General features: G+C 34.5%; 2 protein-coding genes and 2 pseudogenes across 2 annotated transcripts; 1 reads left to right on the forward strand and 3 right to left on the reverse strand.

Annotated features, from left to right (window-relative positions):
• LOC116132925 (protein METHYLENE BLUE SENSITIVITY 1-like) lies at window positions 1–654 on the forward strand. Its single transcript, XM_031418603.1, has one exon. It carries the CDS (start codon window positions 157–159, stop codon window positions 469–471), a length of 315 nt encoding a protein of 104 aa, XP_031274463.1. The 5' UTR covers window positions 1–156; the 3' UTR covers window positions 472–654.
• A 3,034-nt stretch (window positions 655–3,688) lies between these two features.
• LOC116132926 (WRKY transcription factor SUSIBA2-like) lies at window positions 3,689–10,107 on the reverse strand. Its single transcript, XM_031418605.1, has 6 exons — window positions 9,601–10,107; window positions 8,288–8,461; window positions 7,212–7,385; window positions 5,573–6,408; window positions 5,335–5,493; window positions 3,689–4,900 (listed from the first exon to the last, which is right to left on the reverse strand). Exons 1-6 carry the CDS (start codon window positions 9,871–9,873, stop codon window positions 4,162–4,164), a joined length of 2,355 nt encoding a protein of 784 aa, XP_031274465.1. The 5' UTR covers window positions 9,874–10,107; the 3' UTR covers window positions 3,689–4,161.
• A 3,647-nt stretch (window positions 10,108–13,754) lies between these two features.
• On the reverse strand, window positions 13,755–14,237 carry LOC116132929 (annotated as a pseudogene).
• A 5,443-nt stretch (window positions 14,238–19,680) lies between these two features.
• LOC116132928 lies at window positions 19,681–21,641 on the reverse strand (annotated as a pseudogene).
• Between the last annotated feature and the right edge of the window lie 3,243 nt (window positions 21,642–24,884).

Genomic DNA, 24,884 nt, shown 5'->3' on the forward strand with positions numbered 1-24,884 from the left:
AAGCACCCACTCAATCTAACGCGGAAAACAGATAAGCCCAAACAATCCTATTTAGTTATATATATATAAAACTAAATAGGGTTTCTTCCGAAATTTCACTTCCTTTTCTCCTCTGGTTCACCCCATCACAGCCGTGCATCCAATCCCCTCACCATCATGACCGGCAAGGCGAAGCCCAAGAAGCACACGGCGAAGGAGATAGCCATGAAGGTGGACGCCGCCACCACCAATCGCGGCGGGGGCAAGGCGGGGATGGCCGATAGGACAGGTATTGAGAAGGGAGGGCACGCCAAGTACGAATGCCCCCTCTGCAAAACGACGGCGCCTGATCTCAAGTCTATGAAGATTCATCACGATGCTCGTCACCCGAAGATCCCCTACGATGAAGAAAAGATTGTTAATGTTCACGCCGCCCGCGTGGCGGAGTCTTCGAAAACTAAGCCCGGTATCCGAGGGAGCCTCAAGAAGTGAAAAGAGAGTTCGACTGAGATGTGGGTTATTTAGATTTCGTTTTGTTGTTAGTGGGTTTTCAGTTGTGATGATAATGACTGAGTGTATATTGTTTTATGATGATGATGATGATGATGATGATTATGATGACGAGACTATGTTTGGTTGTTGTGTTAGAAGTGTTAAATTTATGCTTTCCAATTATATGTTGCTGGGGTTTTAGTTTAGTTTTGCTTTAATTTCTTTTTAACCGCAAGAGATCTAATGAGCTGAACTAATTTATTAGTACCTTCATGTTAGATAATTAGTTATAAATCAATGAATGAATAGATTAGCTATATCATCAATGGATGAATATATATTAGTTTATGATGGCTGTGGTGGTAATAAGACTATGTTGGTTGTGTTATGTTAGAAGTGTTATATACATTGATATGTTGGTGGGGTTTTAGTTAAATTGATGTTTTATATGTGTTTTGAATTGTTAAGATAGTGATGTTAATTGTTGTGATGTCTAGATTAGTTATGTTATGAGCTGTTATGTTATCAATGAATGTTAGTGTATTGGTGGCGGTGGCGGCATGAAGTTAATGTCATTATCTGTGAGGCTATGATTGTTGTGTTAGAAGTGTTAAATTGCAGGTTTTTAATTCATATGTTGGTGGGGTTTTAGCTTTTGTGATTATTTGGATGTGTTTTTTAGTTGTGGGGATAATGGTTTTAATTGTTGTGATCCTTAAATTAGTGATCTTATGAATTTGTATGCTATGAATGAATGTGTAATGGTGGTGCTAGTGTTATGTTAATGTTGTTATGTGTTGTTTATTGGTTATGCTTGAAGAGTGAAATGAAAGTTTTTTAATTCATACGTTGGTGAGGTTTTAATTGAGTGATTGTTTAGATTATTAGTTTGTAACAATGAATGAAGGGATGTTGTTGATGATGGTGGTGGAGGTAATATTATTAAGTGGAAGACTAAGTTTGTTTGTTGTGTTAGAAGTGTTAAATGCTTGCTTTTCAATTGATGCTTCGGTTGAGTTTTAGTTTAGTGATGTGTTAGATGTGTTTTGAGTTGTTAACTGTTGTGATGGTAGGATTAGTAATCTTGTGAGTTGTAAAGTATGGTTTTTATGTTCATTTACATTGTATGATGCTCCTTTTTTTTTTTCCTTCATACACTTGAAAAGATTAGTTAAAAAGTTCATTGTATGATACTTTTTCTTTGTTTACATTTTGGTCATGTAGACTTGTGCATATGCACACGCGTGTTCAATTTGTAAATGAACTTTGATTATGTTCAAGTGTTTAATGCATGTATTTTCATTGATGTCAGTGGGATTTTAGTTTTGATGTTTAGACATGTTTTCCCTTGTTGGGATATTGATCTTAATTGTTGTGATGGCTAGATTAGTAATGTCATGATTCATGAGCTGCTCTGTTTGTTTTTGTTTATGTTGATGATCACTCATGCAAGCTTTTTTTATCTTCTTGAGTGTTGATTTTCGAATGCTTTGACATTGTATAATGCTCGTTCTTTGATACATATTTGAAAAGGTTAATTGAAAAAGTACATTAAGTGATAGTCTTTCTTCGTTAGAAATTTGCAAAATTCATTGCTTCTGCAAACACGCATGACCCTTTTGCTACTGAGATTTCTTTTTCAACATGATTTTCTCTTGTTTTGTGAATTGGCAGTGAGGGCCAATTAATGCACTTACTCATAGTTTGTTTGAATCCTTGTTATGAGCTTGCATTAGTTGTAAATGATATGTTCATTAAAATTCACTGGATTTATGGCGATATTTTGTTTTTTGAAGTTTCATTCACACCAGAAGGCATTTATTCATAGACTTTGCAGACCTTATGAATTAGGATGAGAACTTTTGGAGGGTAATTTGGAGTTGGTGAATGGAGTGTTGATTAGGAAATTTAGGAAGCCTTCATCTATTTTGAGTCATTGGATAGAATACGAATTAAGCTCATGCGCAAGTGAGTTAATGTCTTCTAAGCATGTATTTACTGTAAGTAAATAGCAATCTCCCTACCTATCTATTCCATATAATTTGCGCCAAATGATTGATTTTAAGTAATCGTCTTTCCATGTAAACATTTTGTTTCAGTGTTTGATCCTCCTGGTATGTGTATGCGTAGGTCTATATTTTAGATAGGATTTCTAGTCTTATGTAGCTGTTTAGGTTTTCTGTTGCTCAACTTATTTGTGAATAGAAAGCTATTAATACGATAATGTTATATCTATATTCTTCCTTGATGCTTATGATGTTTTCTAGGATGTGGGTAGTTTTTAACCTGCTTGTTTTGGTTTTTTGTGGATTATAACTTGTTATCAGTTCTGGGATGGAATTTGTAATCGCATGGATTATACAGTGTAGTTGAGTGTATTTCTACTCTATGGTTCATAGTGAAAACTTATGTAGTAGTTATGCATGTGGTTAATGTATATAGCTTGGTTTGCTTGCATTGCATGATTCCTTCACTTTCTAGCCGACGTCGGCTTTGAATGTTATGATTCACTGTTATAATCAAAACTTATGTTTGGTTCTGTGTTTTTAGTCTTCTGTTGCCGAAATCATACATTCAAGAACACAGCAGCTGTTTTGCTGTGTATATTTTGAATTTGCACGACCAAATATAACACGCATCATTTTGTTCAGAAGCTTTCCTGGTTGTTTAGAGCTCCAGCTTCCTTGAGCATGTTTTCATCTTCTTTATTGCCTCAAGACTGAGTACTAAATATCTAAAGAGGAACAGTTGCAGATGATTTGCAATTGTTAGATTTTAGTTTTTGTGCTAAATTTATTTTAAGAAAGGCTAAGGGGTTGCCGTGATAGTTAAAGAGGTTTGTGTCTTCCTTGGTTCTTGGATTTAAACTTTAGGATTGTGGTTTATATAATCTTTTGAATTTATAAAATGCTCAAGGAAGTGGGTACAAATAAACTTAAACACTTAAAAATAAAAATAAAAAAAACCAAACATGTTTAAAACTTGTTGATCCAACCAAATTGTGGACTAGCCCAAGGCAAACTGTAGGATTGGGCCATGTTTTGGGCCTTATCATGGGCCCGGTCCAGCTTATCAGACAATTTATTTATTTATAATTATTTTAAGTGCTATTTTAACATCTTAAAATAGGATTGGAATTGCATACAAAAACTAAAGCAAAAACATATACACAAGTGCAATCGGCTAAAATTATACAATTCAAAATTTTTAACCATCTCTGTAAAATTCCAAGGAACTAGTTTCAATAAATAATCATTTCACCTAAAAGCTTAAGCAAATAAATAAAATTCCGGTAATAATATTACAATCTTTAAATGGCCACAAAAATTGGAGTTAATCAAAAGCAAGCAGAAACTCAACACTGAAGCAAGAGAGAAAGAGAGAGCTACTAATCAATTTTGTACTCTGTAAAGAAAAATTCCTCTTGATAAAATTGAAAACTAACAAGAATGCAGTAAATACAGTTGTACGCAAATTTTTAGGCAAAAATTTCAGATGCTTCGATATCGAGATTAAGCAAAAAAGAAAGTGTAGTAGCAGTAAAATATTGCTAGAAACCTTAGAATTTAAGAGAAAAGCGAGCAGAGTCTGAATCTGTTACCTTTGAATCATGTATTAAGATGGAAAATTGTCCATCACCTGGTGATAAACAGACAATGCAGTCCAAATTTGTTACCTTTGAATCATGTGTTAAGACGGAAAATTGCCCGTCACCTGGTGATAGACTGACGATGAAGACGAAGAGGATAAACTTGTATTATCAACGGGCAGGCAAGCATCATAGAGGGTATCATCCTTTTGCTCCTGCTTTGGCCTGAGGAATCTCATATCATTCTCCTTCAGCTGCTGCCCGGAAAGGAAAGATTGAACCGGACCTACCGGCTTTCCATTATTGTTACTAAAATCACAAGCAGGCAGAGAAAGATTTGATGATGTGGGGAGACTCCACGGCAACGAAAATGGGAAATTGGGAACAGCTGAGTCGACAGAACCAGACTGAGGAGGAGTTACACTGCAGTTGGTGTTTAGTCCAAAAGAGCTGTAAGGATTTTGTAAGGGCGGAAACTTCATTAGGTAAATGGATGGAATCCCAAACTTCATATCATTACTGAAATTCCCAAGAAACCCAGGCCTCAAATATTCATTGTTATATTCAAGTTTCCTTTCAAAACGTGGTGCGATATCTTGAATTTGTTGCTCAGACTTTGCGGCATAGGTGTTTCTTGGCAATGTCAAGCCTGTTTGAGCATCAGCAACAGCTGGGAGTAAATTACTGACACTTGAATTAACATTAGTGCTGTTCCTGGCTGCGGGCACTTCGTGATTGTGTTTTCCCTCATAAGTTGTGATAACACATTTCAAATCGTGTGAGGCTCTTTCCACGTGCTTTCTGACTAAACAACCAGCACTCGTGCATTTGTAATAGCTCCTGTAGCAAAAAGATGAGGAAAACTTAAAAAACATGTCATAAGATTTGAAAGGAGCTTTTTATCCAGCCAACTTAGGGAAAAAAATAACTCAAAAACTCAGAAATGCATGTTTTCTTTAATAATGAGAAACACGGCAATGTTAATGCAATTGAACACAAATACACAACTGCACACATATATGCGACATTCAGTTGAACAATTTTAAGTCGTTAATTGTAATACTCATCTTCAATCTATGTCTCTCAAGAATCATCTGTGCTCAGAATTCTGTAGGGGTCAACAGAACAATCCCCAACAGAAGAAACAAAAAGGCCTCACAGAAAAAAGCTCAATACAGATCATCTGTATTCAGAATTCTGTCAGGGTTGACAGAATAATCCCAGAAGGGTGAAAAGGCAAGCCCCCCAAAAGAGAGCTAAAGAAAGTTCAATACCTAGGATTAGGATTTCCTTTGACAACTTTCTGCCCGTACTTCCGCCAGCGATACCCATCATCAAGAATGTCTACTTCACTCTCTATCTGGACGACAACTCTAGGTTCACGAACAGCTCTTGATGCCAAATTGGTTTCAAGCAAGCTGCTTTCCATCTTCCTGAATTGGAAAGTTGATAGATAAACATAGGTCGTCATAGCATGTGAAAGTAAACAGCATGCAAAATACACCTAATTACCTTCTTTTAGACTGCAGTTCATCATCATTGGCATCATCACCATGTAATATGCCTCCCAGGGTGCCGCCATCATCATTATCATCATGGCTGGCAAGTGTAGATGAAAGCTCTGGAGTATCTGAAGATTCAAAAGTACCAACAGATTTGCCATGGGTGGGCGATAATGGATCAGAGAGCTCAGTAATAACAGAAGCAGAGGATGTTCTTTCCTGACCATCAACCCGCCAGTCAGAACCAAGTTTGTTATCCTTCCCATCTTCAACTCTGAAACAGTTTCCACTGCCTTCACTTCTCTCTGACATTTCATCCAATGAAAATGCTGATCCAAGCAATGGTCGACGACTAGGCTGAGGTTCCGGGTGGTTATGAGCACCCTTGTATATGATTTTTGTAATTTGTCCATCATAGGAACGCTCTACCTTCTTTTTCACCAAACAATTGGGATGGGTGCATTTATAATAGCTCCTAGGATATTCACTACCTTTTACCTGTTTCTGCCCATATTTTCTCCAGTTGTAAACGTCTTCTGAGGTATTTACCACTCCCAGTGGAGGGTTTGTTCTCTTCTGGTCTACTTCCAAAAGGTGATGCATCCCTACATCCTCCCCATGGATGGGTTCTTTGTGCAAAGAAGTTAGATCACCATCCCTATCAGAACAATGCAGTTGCAAATTGCCACAGTTATCATTCACAATCATGTTCTTAGAAACTTTGGCATCATTAACTGAATCAACAGTACAACTCTTAGCAGTATTCTCTTTTGGAACCTCCGCTGAATATTCAAAATCCATTGGTAGGTCCACTGTGAAAAGAGCTTGATAATCAACATCAGCTTTCTGAGCAACATTGAGAGGAGAACAGATCTAATCAGATCACACATACTACACATTAATCTTACCTAAAGAACTTCAAGACAGACAAAGCATACCGGCACAGCAACTCATCAAAATTCATAAACATTTATGTTAAAAGATGAGCTCCTAAACCACATCAACTCAGTAGCAAACAGCAACATGCTTCTGTCGGTATAAATCAGTGCACTATATAGATTAGTGTTCAGGAGACAGTACAAAGCATCAGCCATAATATAGATGATGTTGGCGATTCTGAACATTAATTAATTATGCCCCTTTTCAAAAAAATTGAGAACTTGGACCGGTCAATAGATTCACATCAATAAAAACTAATAGTAATTCGTGTCTCCAAGCATTCTATAAACTGATCAGTGATCACTGCATGACCAACTAGACACGTCTTTACCACTTGAACTTATAAAGGCATTCTAATCCTACTTGGATTATCATATTGGTCAATATCAAGTACAAACATATTCTAACTAATGCAAAATGATATACAATTGTAATTGACCGGTTTGATTTAATGGTCAAATTTTCTTAACTTTAATTATAGTTAAAATCCTAGTACAAGTAAGATATTGACGAGTAAATTAATATGAATGTATTATCATAAACCAACAACATAAATTTTATGAAATTTTCAACAGCCTTAGAGAATTGCGTGATGCAACCCTGACCCAAGATGATACACGAGATGCAAAAGCTATTAGAATGCATGAACATCTAGTGTTCAAAATATATAACAGAAGGGCCAATTCTGCGATTAAAACATGTAGAACTACCTTATCCTCTGAACTAGAAAAGTCTGGTAGAGAATCCGGCATCCCTTGAGGTTTGAATCTGAAGAAGGAACCTGCACTGCCACCTGTGTCCTCATCTGCAGGACTCAATGTATTTGGCATTGAACTTTCATGATTAAAAGGCGGCAGTGGAAGAGTTCCAGTAGTAGGAGATAGCTGTGTCAAGAAAAAGAAAAAAATTACATGAACGCAAATAATCAAAGTTTCGATGTATTTGGCATATAAAAGGTTTTAAATAATCCTTACAATCTAAATAAATGCATCTGTGAACAACAAAACAAAGGAGATAACAAACTGAATTCTCAGATGACATGTTCATCTATTTTTAACAATTGTCATCCAGGACGATCACACACCGTCTGTCTATTTCTCATGATTAAAATTTTGTGATTAAATGTTTACCACCAACTGAAAAAATCACACAGATAAGTAAAAACCGCACTCCACTTCAGCATTCATCTATTACCTGTTAACATATTTCATCGAACCTAACAGTGAACAGCATTTATCTATTACCTGTTACCATATTTCATCGAACCCAACAGTTGTGGACATCAATGTCTTCTACTACAAGCATATTAAGTACTAGATAAAGGCATTTTCGCCGCTAGAAGCGCTGCCTATACTCCAAAAAAACAAAAAGTTCATATAGTTTATATCAAAATAAGCTTTGATTTAAAGGGTTTAACTATATTTACCGGCATACAAATCCCAATTGTATCCCAGCGTTTAGATAGATAATGTAATACACAAGATTTTGAAACATAAAACCAGCCACAGAAACAAAGACAGCATAAAGGGTCGTCCTNTTTCTTAACTTTAATTATAGTTAAAATCCTAGTACAAGTAAGATATTGACGAGTAAATTAATATGAATGTATTATCATAAACCAACAACATAAATTTTATGAAATTTTCAACAGCCTTAGAGAATTGCGTGATGCAACCCTGACCCAAGATGATACACGAGATGCAAAAGCTATTAGAATGCATGAACATCTAGTGTTCAAAATATATAACAGAAGGGCCAATTCTGCGATTAAAACATGTAGAACTACCTTATCCTCTGAACTAGAAAAGTCTGGTAGAGAATCCGGCATCCCTTGAGGTTTGAATCTGAAGAAGGAACCTGCACTGCCACCTGTGTCCTCATCTGCAGGACTCAATGTATTTGGCATTGAACTTTCATGATTAAAAGGCGGCAGTGGAAGAGTTCCAGTAGTAGGAGATAGCTGTGTCAAGAAAAAGAAAAAAATTACATGAACGCAAATAATCAAAGTTTCGATGTATTTGGCATATAAAAGGTTTTAAATAATCCTTACAATCTAAATAAATGCATCTGTGAACAACAAAACAAAGGAGATAACAAACTGAATTCTCAGATGACATGTTCATCTATTTTTAACAATTGTCATCCAGGATGTTCACACACCGTCTGTCTATTTCTCATGATTAAAATGTTGTGATTAAATGTTTACCACCAACTGCAAAAATCACACAAATAAGTAAAAACCGCACTCCACTTCAGCATTCATCTATTACCTGTTAACATATTTCATCGAACCTAACAGTGAACAGCATTTATCTATTACCTGTTACCATATTTCATCGAACCCAACAGTTGTGGACATCAATGTCTTCTACTACAAGCATATTGAGTACTAGATAAAGGCATTTTCGCTGCTAGAAGTGCTGCCTATACTTCAAAAAACAAAAAGTTCATATAGTTTATATCAAAATAAGCTTTGATTTAAAGGGTTTAACCATATTTACCGGTATACAAATCCCAATTGCATCCCAGTAACGGTACTGGAAACGTTTAGATAGATAATATAATACACAAGATTTTAAAACATAAAACCAGCCACAGAAACAAAGACAGCATAAAGGGTCGTCCTTTCCCCCAGTACCATAACAAAACTTCAGCATGGTTTCTACTTACAGTTACAGAGCTGGGGTAACAGTAACGTTACTCTCCAGCAACATAACAACTCCCTTCCAGCATAAATACTAAAGAGAACACCTGTAAATGTAATCAATCACAAATTGAACTATACCAGTACATTACCGCGCCAGTACCATACATTAATACTTTAATTAAATAAAAAAAATTAAAAAAAAATAATTTACTTGAAAATCGATGAAAAAATATATATATTCATAAAAAAAAATAAAAAATAAAAAAAATCATTCCAAAAATTATTTCTAAAATTTTGATAAATTTTTCATGTCATGAATTTGCACTCACAACAAAAATGAACCTCCTTCAGAGTCCCCCAGTACCCTTACCGTGCCGGCATTTTAGTAGTTCCCCGTATTTCAAAAATAAAAAAATAATAATAATAAAAACAAACTCAGTGATGATAATCACCTGAGAATTGGGCAACATGATGGGAGAATCAAGCAACGCGGTGGGGCTAATCCCCGGTGGAATAGTGAGGCACGGCGACAGGGCCGCGGGCGAGCCCGAACCCAAACCTGCCGGCCCGGCGGCCCGAAACCGGGCTGTGTGGATCCTCTCAGCCTTGAACCCACATTTTACGGCCCGTCTCTCCGCAATGCTGAGACTTTTATCATCAATTCTCGACGTGGGCATCTCATTTTCATCGCCATTCTCGATCCCAAGTTGAGCTGGTTCGTCCATGGATTTGCTTGCTTGTAGAGGATAGATTGAATCACATGGCGGTGACAGTTGAGAGAATGGGGAAAAGGGGTTAATGGGTTTTGTAGAGGATGTGAAGTTGGGAGGTAGGCGTTTCAGCTCCGGTGAAAGTGGAGCCGAAACTGGGCGGAGAATGAGCACCACTGAGTGAGAGAGAAAGAAAAGGAGAGATTTTAAAGTGTATTTTCTGTTTCTGTTTTCTTTGTTTTTGATTTTGATTTTTGTTTTGGTTTTGGTTTTGGTTTTGGTTGAGAGAGTTTCTGAGCTTGAACACGCAGAGTTTGTTTTTGAAGGAGAGAATTCTAACGGATATTCCGTTGGACCCACTTTTGACTGTGGGCCCCTTTAAGTAAAAGTGGACCCCACAAATTTAAAAAAACAAATAGTAACAAAATTATTTTTATTTTTCTGAGAAAAATAATTGATACTAAAAATTATATAATTAATTTCATAATATTGTAATGAATTTAATTAATATTATATGTTAGAGAATTTGTTAGGTGAATAATTTACCTTGCACAATTTTCTTTTGAGAAAAAATAATTTTGAAAATAAAATTATTTGAATAATTTTGTATAAATGAATTTGATTAATATTATATATTAAGAGATTTTCTTCAAGTGATTTAACAACATTAAAGATATTTTTAGTGCTAATATTAAACCAATCAAAAAGAAAAATAGCCCAAGGCATATTTTATGAAGAGAACAACTGATTTTTTTTTTTTTTAAATTAAAATTTATAAACTTTAATAATAATGCAAATGAATTTTTATTATATTTAAATATTTGACCAATATATTTTAGTATCGGCTTCCTAAATATTGAAGTTTGAACCCAGATTAATGACTTAATTTAAAAAAAAAAAAAAAGTAAACTTTTTCCCACCCAAAGTTTGCCTAAATGCCATTCGCCCCCCCAAAAGCTTCAAAATATCACTTTCTCACCCAAAGTTTATATTCATTAATACTCGAACCATTCAAGCTGAGAAAAATCCTCTGTTACCACCATTTAAACTTTCAGTATCTTCTGTACAAAAGTATCTTTTTTACAAAATCCTTCTCACTTCGCTACTTGATTTCTTATCGATTTCGTCACCATAAAACTATGATTTCTTGTTTTTAGTTGATTTTCGACTGATTTCAACGGTTTATTCAATTAGTTACCACTCACCCACCATTCGATCTACCAGTCTTCACTCTACAAAACCTCTCTCACCTCATCTTGTATTCACTGAACGCGCGTTGAGAAAATAAAGTGTGGTATTATAATATAAACTTTGGATATAAAAGTGATCTTTTAAAACTTGTTTGGTAGGAAATTGTCACTAAAGAAAACTGGGCGAGAAAATAGTTTACTAAAAAAAAGAAAAAAAAAAAAAATTCTCCTCGGAGTCATAGTATAGTACGAAAATAACAAAATTAAAATACCACGAATATTCCAACCTTAATCCAGGGATTCACACTCGTCGTAACCTCGTACTTTAACAAAGAAATTTTATACAACTTTATTAAAATTATTATTTTGTACAAAATTCGACAAATGGAGGGATTAAGAGTTATCGTACGAATGACGTGGTACCTTGTGTTGTTATCCACGTTCGCTTACACATTTGGAGAGAGATAATCACGTGTTAGTTATTGACGAAACAACCTATGGGCGTGCGCTATTAAACACCGAGTAGTTAGATCTAAATCTAACCTCTTTCAGATTTTGCTTCACCGTATGAATCAAACCAAATCCTCGCTAAGACAGGATCACATTTCTACTATTTTTTTTTTTTAATTTACCATTTTAATTATATTATATTAATTATTATTTTTTATAATGTGCGTTTATGCATATTAATCTAATCACGTGTTAAATAGATAATTGGGTTGGGTTCAAGTTAGGTTAGGCTACGAAGTTAGCCTAATGGGTAAAGTCAGTGGGCCTAATGGACCAAGCCAGCGGTTAACGGGCCTTGTGCTAGCTGACCATTCCATCTAGTCTTGGGCTTGAGCCTATATAACGACGTATCGAGCTTTGAAACAAAGATTGATTGAATATGTTAACCCGATCTAATTTACAGCGGCCCTCATAGATATTGTTATGCCTGAAATGAAAAACTGACGCGAAGTCTTATCAACAGGGTAGTCAAAACTTTGAAAGGTTCTGCAACTGTTGAGGTGCAGTCACGTCGCATAATGACATAAGTTGCATGTCTCTGTCAGTGGCATGGGTGAGTGACAAGTTAGCGGATGTTTGAAAATCGTCACGTGTCCAATCCCTCATAAGTCGAGGAAATCAATCGGGCATGTGAGCAATGGGATGCAGAGAAGGATTTGCATGGTACCCACCAACTTACAGATTTAATAATCATTACCTTGATTTATCTCACTATAATAGAGACATTCCCTCTCATTTGCGGGATGAGCTAATTTACTCTAGAATACTTACTCTCTCTCTCTCTCTTTGTATTCTCTAAGCTGTAATCAACTCGCTGAATGCGACCTGCCTTACTTTCATTAATACAATATCAGTGGACGTAGGATTCAGTTTTGAGCATTCGAACGACTTTAAACATTGTCTTTTACCTTTTATAAATTCATTACTCTCTATCACGTATGACTTCTAATTCTCTTTACATTTTTCACGTGCGAATAGTTGGTGTCAAAATCAAGCATCACAAATATATTTAAAAAAAAAAATTCCTTTAATATTATTAGGTTTTTTATTTACATACACTTTTTCCAATTAAATTTGAACCCTTTTTTTTTTTTTTTATTTATCTGTGTGATTAATTTCTCCAAAATTTTAGTAATTATTTTATCAAACAAACAAATATTTGAATTAATATAAACACAAATGTTCCCATTTTTTTATTTTCCATACCTGTAATTTTCATTCGTCCGCAGACCTTACGAGCATTGAGGGCTAGCTAGGCCCGACCAGCCCACTGTGAAGTCTGAGCCATGACTGTACTTTGGCATGCCAACCAGGGGCTAGGCCCATCCATCCAAATTTATTGGTAACCGTTCAAAGAATGTAACTGAATATGAAAAAGAGATATTGCTATATTAGTCTTTTTAATTAATCTCATTCTTAATTCTCAAAATATCAAAGTTTTGTTTAAAGGCAGATTTAACTATAAAATCACGTTATTACTTAATTGTCTTTAATAAAACTAATAAAGATAAAAATAGTCAAAATACGCTAGACTACCAAGTTTAGTACAATAAAACATGCTTTAATTAACTATTAAATCTACAGTTAAATGTTGACTCGAATTAGACTATTAAGTTTAAAATAGTCTAGCATTATATTTTAAAAATAATCATTTAATTTTTTATAAAGGGTATAATTGATAAATCAGTAAACTTATTGGCTAAATTTGTCCTTTAATAAAACCTGTACATTTTTTAAAATATGATTATTGAGTGGACTATATATGCTCAGGCCCCTGGAAAAGAGTAGCATTTATCAGAGGTTTTCTTAATTAACAAAAATCAACTTCCAAGTTTATGAATTAACAAAAAACCCCTTTGTTTAAGGTGTTACACCTGTTACCACCTGGGGTATATTGTTATTATCCTTTTTTTTTCTTTTTTCATGTATTTTTTAATTTATTAAGCATTAATTTTGTCACTAAATTCTCATAAATGAATTAAAATTTGAAACTAGGAACAAAAATCACTTTAATAAATTATTCTTATCACCGTCAATCCATAATGGAAAGTTGGAAACAACACTTAAAGGCTAATATACAGGATAATCAAAAACAATTGACAAACTACCCATCATCACGCAAGAGCGTAGCTGCTTTAAAGCACAATAGGGGCGGCACCGGTACCTGGATTTTCCTTGCACTCTCTGTTAACAGACTCAGACCGACAACTTTGCCCGGGAAATCAGATGCCGTCATGTCTGCATAGAGCCATTCCCCTCACAGATCCTTGTCCCCAATGGTTATCGGCACATGTTTCTCGCCAATCCCCTTCTTGTTGGCTTTCACGGATGAGAGGCGAGAGCTCTCACGCCGATATCACAACCATTATCTCATCGACATCTCTGATACCCCGTTCACAACTATTCCTGCCCATCCGTTGTTCTGTGCTGTACAACAGGGTTGCCACCCAGTATAGCACACCTCAACTCCCACCCCCATCAACGACAAGAACTCTGCCGTTGCCTTTCTCCTCAAGAAACTCACAATCAAACATTGTCTTCAAAAACCTTGAGATAACTACTGGTCCGGAAAAGACTTGGCGCCGACCATAATCTGAAAAGGCTGAAGAGCTCGAAGTCACCACTCACTATTAGCTGTGGGTTTGCATCACAAACTTCAGCATTTGTAACTAATGCCATTATCGAAGCACCTTCAGGGAAAAAAACCATCAAAATTCAATCTGCTAATAGGCATTAGCAGCACACACTAAAAAAGGAGAATTTGATATTAAACATAATCAATAAGTCTTCAACATCTTTCAAATGTTGAGCCAAACATGAAGCCGTAAATAAAATACTGACAGTTTCTGAAAAACAATAAACAACCCTGGAATCCATACAGGAATTCCTATTCAATGGCCAAGATGAAAACTGGACGTTTGCAGTCTTCTTGGCAGACATTGCAAAAGACCTGTATCTGAATCATTAAAAGGGATATAGCAATGTCAGTATTGCACTTCCTAATAAAGCATATAACGCCAAACATTTTCCATGACATAATTTTACACTAAACAAATCAAAACATTGTGAATTGTCAAACAGTGTCATACATTATCCATCTGAGAAATATGCATCATTAACCACTACAGGGATTGGTCTAATTGTAATAAACATGGTAAATTATGATGAAAACTCGAAAAATTTTCCACTACAACATGAAGGGAAAGACAGTCCAAATGAGTCAGACAAGCTAGAAATATGCAATTTGAACATGATGGTGAACATCTAAAAGATTTTAACTGAAATAGAAACTTTTCAAAAAAGAAGTCTAGCATAAAAATTACCAAGAACTGAACTAAGAAACTCTTAAGTCTTATAACTTTATTTCTACTATTTCAAATCTGGTAGTATATAAAATATTAAAACCTGATGATTTGTTTCATTTATTGAAGGTAGTACCCATTCAATGTTATAAACCTGATATTTCTCGAAACTTTTACCAAAAAAATTTCAAAATTTTCTATCCAAACAGGTTTTCCAGCAAAATTCTGGAAGAGTGTGAAAGGGCAAGCTAACATCTCAATGTATCAGTGCGACTTTTCATCAAATCGTTCCAGAAAGTTATTCCAACCAAATAACTTTCAAAAAAATTCCAGCTTAAATTTCTGTATTGTTGTTTGGATGGAAAACTTTCCAAAGTGTATCGTGGCAGCTTACTTTCCCTGTTACAATTGTGACAAATTTAAAAAATTTCCATCCAACAGCAATATTCCAGGAAAATTCTCAATTCAAACGCTATTTATTTACTCACTCAAAAACATACAAATCAAATCCATAACGAAATAATTCAATCAATCACAATAAAAATTAAAATTCATCACAGGTCGCTCAGGATATGAAACGAATATATTTCACATCATCATGGAAGCAAATCATCGGAAATAAGAGAGAGATTACGGAGGTGATCGGACGGTGGTGATTGATCTACCTTAGATCGAAGAGCGAACCAGAGGGAACTTGAGAGAGTGAATTGAGATGCAGTGCGGTGCGTACTGTTGGAGGAGGTGGAGAAAGATTGGATTTATGAATTTAAGAAACAATTTGCAGAAGGAACAAAAGTGGATCTGTCTGAGTTTCGCTGTAAAGCGCGTGAAAAATCTTTTTTTTTTTTTAAACGTGATTGATGTCAGGCTGTCAGCTTAAAAAGTAAAATTAAATAAATTACACTAATTGTATCAATAATAAAGTTCGAGACTTCATAAATAACATAAATCCCACCACGTAGGTGCCTACGGTATGAATTCTTGGATGTATTTTCCGATTGTTAATTCTAGAGTTCTAAGAATAAAATTACATTTTATTTTTTTTATGATGAGTTTCCTCAATCCCTGAATTGTAATCAATAGTAAAGGGTGCGTTTGATTTAGTATTTTGGATAGAATTTTAGGGTAGTATTGGGTTATTGGATAGGGGAGTATTACGAGGTAAATTTTAAAATTTGTGAAAAAACTCTAGGTTTACTAATTTAACTAAGACCCTAACATATAAAATGACAAAAACACCCCCACCACCTGCAGTGTCAGATTCCGGCCACCACCGTCGAATCGACCGGAAAATTTCGTCACGGCACAGACCAGTCGGATCTGTGCCGTAACACTTCGTTATGGCCTTTTCCGGCCAGATCTATGGTGGATCTGGCGGAAAAGGCCAGATCTACGGTCTGTTATGCCGTCGACGGCCGGAAAAGGCCAAACGAGGGCCATCTTGGCCGGCACGCGCCAAAGATGTGGCCGTCGTTTTCGGTCAACGACGCCATTTCTTTGGCCGTCGCTGACGGCCAGATCTAGCCTTTTCCGCCAGATCCGTGGTGGATTTGGCCGGAAGGCCACAGCGGTGAACTTCCGGCCATTTCTGGTCGGAAGTTAGGCCGTTTGTACAGATTCCGGCTATCACCGACGTGTTGCCGAATCTGCAAGTTGGTTGTGGGGTGTTTTTTTTAATTTTTAAACTTTTTTTCAGGGTTATTTAGTAAAATTAATAACCTTATGGGGTTAAAATGTAATTTAAAAAATAGGGTAATATTTCTGGAATAGTGTACCAACATTATTTGGAGAATAGGATTCAGAATAGGGATAAAATATTATGCCAAACATGCAGAAAGTTTTCTCCGAGACCTTAGAGATAAATAAGAGTTATTATATTACGGTATTTTATACAATATTTCTCATACAATCTGATATAACAAAAGTGATTGGATAAAAATTTATTTTTAATTAAAATCAGTCAATCATATTTTATCATATCAAGTTGTATAAAAACGCAAAGCTATAGAAAAAATATATAAGTCGACCCAAACGCCTCAATCACAAAAAAAAAAAAATACATAAATCCCCTGTTATTACTAAGTGTTAGTGTAAGTTTCTCCCAACTGTTCAATCATTAATAACTAGATTCATTCTTTGGCAAAGATCACTATAGTCAAGTCTTAGAAGTTTATCAATTCTTTTATATCGTTTTTGGAGACTAAATGAAAATATATTTCTTTATCGTCAATCTATCACTATCATAACTTCGGATTCCTTTATATCAATCCAACCATCATTCACCTATTATTTTTCTTATCGATGAATAGATCTTTACTTATATGACTTAGGTGTCTCGTATGAGTTGTATTTAAGAAAAAAATGATTCGTGTTAGAATTTATAACATGATGGGTTAATGAATATTTATTATTTTGCCTCTCTACCTTTTATATTGATACAAAAAAATTAACGGCAAAAGGATTTTTATTATACTATAATTATAGAAGATTTTGTTATTTAATTATACCTCGGGAGATTAGGTGCGTTTGTTTAGTTATTTTGAGTAATATTTTCAAATGTTATTATTAGATAAGTTGAGTGATTATTATAAGGTAAAATTTAAAAATTAACAAAAAAAACCCCATAAGTTTGCTATTTAACTAAACACTTCAATATATACAAATTTTGTAAAATGACAAAAACCCCACATCCACCCACAGTTGCCAGATTCCGATCACCATTGCTGGAATTTGGCATACGATGCACAACCGCCGGATCTGGCTAGTCGTGCACCGATTTAGCCTCTTCTGACCAGCTCCATCATGGAGCGATGGCCAAAGTATGGTTATCGTTGACAACCAAATCGGTGCATTACTGGTTAGTTCTGGCTGGTAGTGCGTTGTTGTGACATATTCTGACCAGCACCGACGATGGTTGCCAGAATCTGACAACTATGGTATATGAGAGTGTCAATTTATATTTGTTTGTTGGAGTGTTTTTGTCAATTAACAAACTTATAGGGTTTAAAATAGTTTCTTAATTTAGAATCTAATTTTCAAATAGGAAAGCAATGCCATTTGTATTGGAATAAGAACAAAATAGTGTGATATAACAATAATTTAAAGAGGTGGTGATATAATTTTTTTTAAATAGTTTTCAAACTAAAACAGAAATTGGTTTAAAAAATTTTCAAAAGTACATTTCTATTTCCTATACTGTATTTAAAAAAAAAAATTATTTATTTTTAATTGAATGAAACGATAATTAAAAATATTGAGAATCAAGACTTTGTTTTATTTATCTCAACGTATTCATTTATATTAAAGGATCTATTATCGATATTAATTTTTTTATTTATATATTTTAGACGGGTTTTAATATTATAAAGAATTTTTTAATAACCTTATAAATTATATAAACTTTAAAATTTAACTAAATCTTGAAATCAAAATGTAATTATTAAACAAAAAAAAAAAAAAAAGGCAAAAAAGTTTCTCAATAATTTCCCAATGAAATTGCCCACGCGCTTTAGTGGAAGGTGCGAAACATGAATAATTTGATATTAATAGTAGGATATGATGCTGCATGATTTAATGATAGCTACCTGGTGGTGTCACAAAGTGTCCTCGGTTCATTGAATTAGCAAATATCTTAAATCCAAGAAAAAAAAAATAAATATTACACATAAAACAACCTTTTAAAAATAGTAAAAATAATGTGTAATTTAACAAATAAATAAAAAATGATACAATATTATAAAGAGTAATGCCTTAGAAAGTTACCATCCCTGCCTCCATCCTTATCCCAAATTACAACCCTAAAAATATTGTAAAACCCTTTAAAAAAAAAAAAATCAAAAAGCTTCAAATTAAAAGTATAAAATTTTTTTAGTTCGGTTTTTAAACTTACACGGTATTGTATGGTTTTTCTTAGAATTTTTGCTTGTATGGTACGAATTGATTCGATTATGCGCAAAAACTGAACCATACCACATTTGTCCCCTCCAGCAAGTATCCCTATGTAGGGAATGCCATATAGTAAGGGGTAAGCGGATTTGTGTATCCACCCAAAATCAAAGAAATTGAAACCGAAACCAGAACTAGCCAGTTCCTTGGATTTGGAATCGGAACCAGAACTAGCCGGTTCCTGTTCCAGTTTTTAGAAGCCAAGAACCGGAACTTGAAACATAGATTCTGGTTTCAGGTACTCGGGATAATTTCAATTACCCCTTACTTTTTAGAAATTACAAATACACCCCTAGTAATTTATAAAAATTACAATTCAATCACAGTTCCTATTAGGGTACTTGAATCTCGGTTTTGATTTCAGTTACTGTAGTAATTGAACTAGAACCAAAATCACATAGTATGGTTTCGGTTTTTGAGAAAAAGAACCGACCCTATAAGGTCATTGTTAGTGCATAATTTCTCCATATCTAGAATTTTCCAAGGATTCCCTCTCCTACTAGACCTGATTTTTTTATTTTTTTTCATGTCGACCCACTCAGGTTTTTCTTTTAAGTCGGAAGAATAATAAGGTGAGAAAAAAAAAAAAAAAAAAAAGGTAACGACCCATGGAATTATCATTTTTAATTTTCTTCTTATTTTAAGATTAATAAAATCTAAATTCACGTGGGCTTTTGATTATTTAATTGGGCCAACGCTTTTTGCTCACCTGCTTGGCAGTTTATGCTTCGTAGTTTAGATTGTGATCTGCTTTCTACCTTTTACTTTTCTTTTTTCACTTTTTCTTTTTCTTTTTAATTTTTCCATAAAATATAATATATTTAATTGCATATAACATGTCAGACACGTGCATTAGATTCATAGGTGTCAATAACACCTTAAGCTAATATTACAGGATAATCAAAACAAATTGACAAACTACCCATCATCACGCAAGAGCGTAAGCTGCTTATAAAGCACAACAATAGGGCGGCACCGGTACCTGGATTTCCTTGCCTCTCTGTTAACAGACTCAGACCGACACTCTGCCCGGAATCAAGATGCCGTCAGTGTCTGCATAGAGCCATTCCCCATCACAGATCCTTGTTCCACCAATGGTTATCGGCACATGTTTCTCGCCAATCCCCTTCTTGTGGCTTTCATCGGATGAAGGGCGAGAGCTCTCACGCCGATATCACAACCATTGATCTCATCGACATCTCTGATACAGCCGTTCACAACTATTCCTGCCCATCCGTTGTTCTGTCTTGTACAACAGGGTTGCCACCCAGTATAGCACACCTCAGACCTCCCACCCCCATCAACGACAAGACTCCTGCCGTTGCCTTTCTCCTCAAGAAACTCACGAATCAAAACATTGTCTCAAAAACCTTGAGAGTAACTACTGGTCCGGAAAAGACTTGGCGCCGACCATAAATCTGAAAAGAGGCTGAGAGCTCGAATTCACCACTCACTATTAGCTGTGGGTTTGCATCACAAACTTCAGCAGTTGTAACTAATGCCATTTATCGAAGCACCTTCAGGGAAAAAACCATCAAAATTCAATCTGCTAATAGGCATTAGCAAAGCACACTAAAAAAGGAGAATTTGATATTAAACATACAATAAGTCATTCAACATCTTCAAATGTTGAGCCAAAACATGAAAGCCGTAAAATAAAATACTGACAGTTTCTGAAAAACAATAAACAACCCTGGAATCCAATACAGGAATTCCTATCAAATGCCAAGATGAAAACTGGACGTTTCAGTCTTCTTGGCAGACATTGCAAAAGACCATGTATCTGAATCATTAAAGGGATATAGCAAATGTCAGTATTGCACTTCCTAATAAAGCATATAACGCCAAACATTTTCCATGCCAAATTTTACACTAAACAAAATCAAAAACATTGTGAAATTGTCAAACAGTGCATACATATCCATCTGAGAATATGCATCTTAACCACACAGGATTGGTCTAATTGTAATAAACATGGTAATTATATGAAAACTCGAAAATTTTCCACTACAACATGAAGGAAAGACAGTCCAAATGAGTCAGACAAGCTAGAAAATATGCAATTTGAACATGATGGTGAACTCTAAAAGATTTTTAACTGAAATAGAAACTTTTCAAAAAGAAGTCTAGCATAAAAAATTACCAAGAACTGAACTAAGAAACTCTTAAGTCTTAATACTTTATTTCTACTATTTCAAATCTGGTAGTATATAAAAATATTAAAACCTGATGATTGTTTCATTTTTGAAGGTAGTACCCAATTTCATGTTATAAACCTGATATTTCTCGAAACTTTTACCAAAAAAATTTCGAAAATTTTCTATCCAAACAAAAGTTTCCAGCAAAAATTCTGGAAGAGTGTGAAATGGCAAGCTAACATCTCAATGTTATCAGTGCGACTTTTCATCAAATCGTTCCAGGAAAGTATTCCAACCAATAACAATTTCAAAAAATTCCAGCTTAAATTTTCTGTATTGTTGTTTGGATGGAACTTTCCAAAAGTGTATCGTGCAGCTTACATTTCCCTGTTACAGTGTGACAAATTTAAAAAAATTTCCATCCAAACAGCAATATTCCAGGAAAATTCTCATTCAAACGGCTATTTATTTATCACTCAAAAACATACAAAATCAAATCCAAATACGAAATATTCATCAATCGCAATAAAATAAAATTCATCACAGGTCAGCAATCAGGATATGAAGAACGAATATATTTCACATCATCATGGAAGGCAATCAATCGGAAATAAGAGAGAGATTACGGAGGTGATCGGACGGGTGATTGAATCTACCTTAGATCGAAGAGCGAACCAGAGGGAACTTGAGAGAGTGATTGAAGATGCAGTGCGGTGCGTACTGTTGGAGGAGGTGGGAAGAGATTGGATTTATGAATTTAAGAAACAATTTGCAGAAGACAAAAGTGGATCTGTCTGAGTTTCGCTGTAAAGCGCGTGAAAAATCTTTTTTTTTTTTTAAACGTGATTGATGTCAGGCTGTCAGCATTAAAAAGATAAAATTAAAATTACACTAATTGTAATCAAATAATAAAGTTCGAGACTTCATAATAACATAAATCCCAACCACTCGTAGGTGCCTACGGTATGAATCTTGGATGTATTTATCCGATTGTTAATTCTAGAGTTTCTAGGAATATAAATTACATTTTATTTTTTTTTGATGATTTTTCTCAATCCCTGAATTGTAATCAATAGTAAAGTGCGTTTGATTTAGTATTTTGGATAGAATTTTAGGGATAGTATTGGGTTATTGGATAGGGGAGTATTACGGTAATTTTAAAAATTTGTGAAAAAACTCTTAGTTTACTAATAACTAAGACCCTAACATAAAAATGACAAAAACACCCCCACCACCCAGTGTCAGATTCCGCCCACCACCGTCGGAATCTGACCGGAAAATTTCGTCACGGCACAGACCAGTCGATCTGTGCCGTAACACTTCGTTATGGCCTTTTCCGGCCAGATCTATGGTGGATCTGGCCGGAAAAGGCCAGATCTACGGTCTGTTATGGCCGTCGACGGCCGGAAAAGGCCAAACGAGGGCCATCTTTGGCCGTCAGCGACGGCCAAAGATGTGGCCGTCGTTTTCGGTCAACGACGGCCATTTCTTTGGCCGTCGCTGACGGCCAATCAGCCTTTTCCGGCCAGATCCGTGGTGGATTTGGCCGGAAAAGGCCACAGCGTGAACTTCCGGCCATTTCTGGTCGGAAGTTAGGCCTTTGTACAATTCCGGCTATCACCGACGGTGGTTGCCGGAATCTGACAAGTTGGGTTGATGGGTTGTTTTTGTTAATTTTAAACTTTTTTTCAGGGGGTATTTAGTAAAATAATAACCTTATGGGTTAAAATTTAATTAAAAAAATAGGTTAATATTTCTGGAATAGTGTACCAAACATTATTTGGAAGATAGGATCAGAATAGGGATAAAAATATTATGCCAAACATGCGAAAAGTTGTCTCCGAGACCTTAGAGATAATATAAGAGTATATATATATACGGTATTTTTATACAATATTTCTCATACAATCTGATAAACAAAAGATGATTGGATAAAAATTATTTTTTAATTGAAAATCAGTCAATCATATTTATCATATCAAGTTGTATAAAAAACGCAAAGCTATAGAAAAAATATATGTCGACCCAAACGCCTCAATCACAAAAAAAAAAAAATACTAAATCCCCTGTTATTACTAAGTGTTAGTGTAAGTTTCTCCCTTGTTCAATCATTAATAACTAGATTCATTCTTTGGCAAAGATCACTATAAGTCAAGCTTAGAAGTTTATCAATTCTTTATTATCGTTATATTGGAGAACTAAATGAAAATTATATTTCTTTATCGTCAATCAATCACTATTCATAACTTCGGATTCCATTTTATAATCAATCCAACCACATTCACCTTATTTATTTTCTTATCGATGAATAGATATCTTTACTTATTTACTTAGGTGTCTCGTATGAGTTGTATTTATAGAAAAAATGATTCTTGTTAGAATTTATAACGATGGGTTAATGAATATTTATTATATTGCCTCTCTACCTTTTATATTGATACAAAAAAAATTACGGCAAAAGGATTTTTATTATTACTATAATTATAGAGAGATTTTTGTTATTTATTATACCTCGGAGATTAGGTGCGTTTGTTTAGTTATTGGAGTATTTTTTCAAATGTTATTATTAGATAAAGTTGAGTGATTATTATAAGGTAAAATTTAAAAATTAACAAAAAACCCCATAAGTTTGCTAATTTAACTAAACACTTCAATATATCAATTTTGTAAAATGACAAAAACCCCACATCCACCCACAGTTGCCAGATTCCGATCACCATTGCTGGAATTTGGCATTACGATGCACAACCGGCCGGATCTGGCTATTCTCACCGATTTAAGCCTCTTCTGACCAGCTCCATCATGGAGCGATGGCCAAAGTATGGTTATCGTTGACAACCAAATCGGTGCATTACTGGTTATTTCTGGTGGTAGTGTGTGTTTGACATATTCTGACCAGCACCGACGATGGTTGCCAGAATCTGACAACTATGGATATATGAGAGTGTCAATTTATAATTTTTGTTGTTGGAGGTGTTTTTGTCAATTACAAACTTATAGGGTTTAATAGTTTCTTAATTTAGAATCTAATTTTCAAAATAGGAAAGCAAATGCGCATTGTATTTGGAATAAGAACAAAATAGTGGTGAGATAATCAAAATTTTAAAGAGGTGTTGATATAATATTTTTAAATAGTTTTCAAAGCTAAAACGAAATTGGTTTAAAAAATTTTCAAAAGTACATTTCTATTTCCTATACTGTAATTTAAAAAAAATATTTATTTTTAATTGAATGGACGATAATTAAAAAATATTGAGAATCAAGACTTTGTTTTATTTATCTCAACGTATTCATTTAAATTAAAGGAATCTATTATCGATTTAATTTTTTTATTTAATATTTTAGACGGGTTTTAATATTATTAAGAAATTTTAATAACCTTATAATTATATAAACTTTTAAAATTTAAACTAAATCTTAGAAATCAAAATGTAATTATTAAACAAAAAAAAAAAAAAAAAGGCAAAAAAGTTTCTCAATAATTTCCAATGAAATTGCCACCGCGCTTTAGTGAAGGTGCGAAAACTGAATAATTTGATATTTAATAGTAGGATATGATGGCTGCATGATGTTAATGATAGCTACCTGGTGGTGTCACAAAGTGTCCTCGGTTCATTGAATTAGCAATATCTTAAATCCAAAAAAAAAATATAATATTACAACATAAACGAGTAGGAAATTGTCACTAAAGAAAACTTTGGGCGAGAAAAAGTAATTTACTTAAAAAAAGAAAAAAAAAATTCTCCTCGGAGTCATAGTATAGTACGAAAATAACAAAATTAAAATACCACGAATATTCCAACCTTAATCCAAGGGATTCAACACTCGTCGTAACCTCGTACTTTAACAAAAAGAAATTTTATACGACTTTATTAAAATTAATTATTTTGTACAAAATTCGACAAATGGAGGGATTAAGAGTTAACGTACGAATGACGTGG

This window comes from Pistacia vera, unplaced genomic scaffold, assembly GCF_008641045.1.
Source record: "Pistacia vera cultivar Batoury unplaced genomic scaffold, PisVer_v2 Contig263, whole genome shotgun sequence".
NCBI lineage: Eukaryota > Viridiplantae > Streptophyta > Magnoliopsida > Sapindales > Anacardiaceae > Pistacia > Pistacia vera.

Excerpts from the sequence above, each read along its gene's own strand:
- LOC116132925 (XM_031418603.1), top strand. The coding sequence starts at position 157 with ATGACCGGCAAGGCGAAGCCCAAGAAGCACACGGCGAAGGAGATAGCC.
- LOC116132926 (XM_031418605.1), bottom strand. The coding sequence starts at position 9,873 with ATGGACGAACCAGCTCAACTTGGGATCGAGAATGGCGATGAAAATGAG. Across the intron at positions 8,462-9,600 it reads TCATGTTGCCCAATTCTCAG|CTATCTCCTACTACTGGAAC; the intron begins GTGATTATCATC and ends TTCTTGACACAG. Across the intron at positions 6,409-7,211 it reads TTTCTAGTTCAGAGGATAAG|AAAGCTGATGTTGATTATCA; the intron begins GTAGTTCTACAT and ends AATGTTGCTCAG.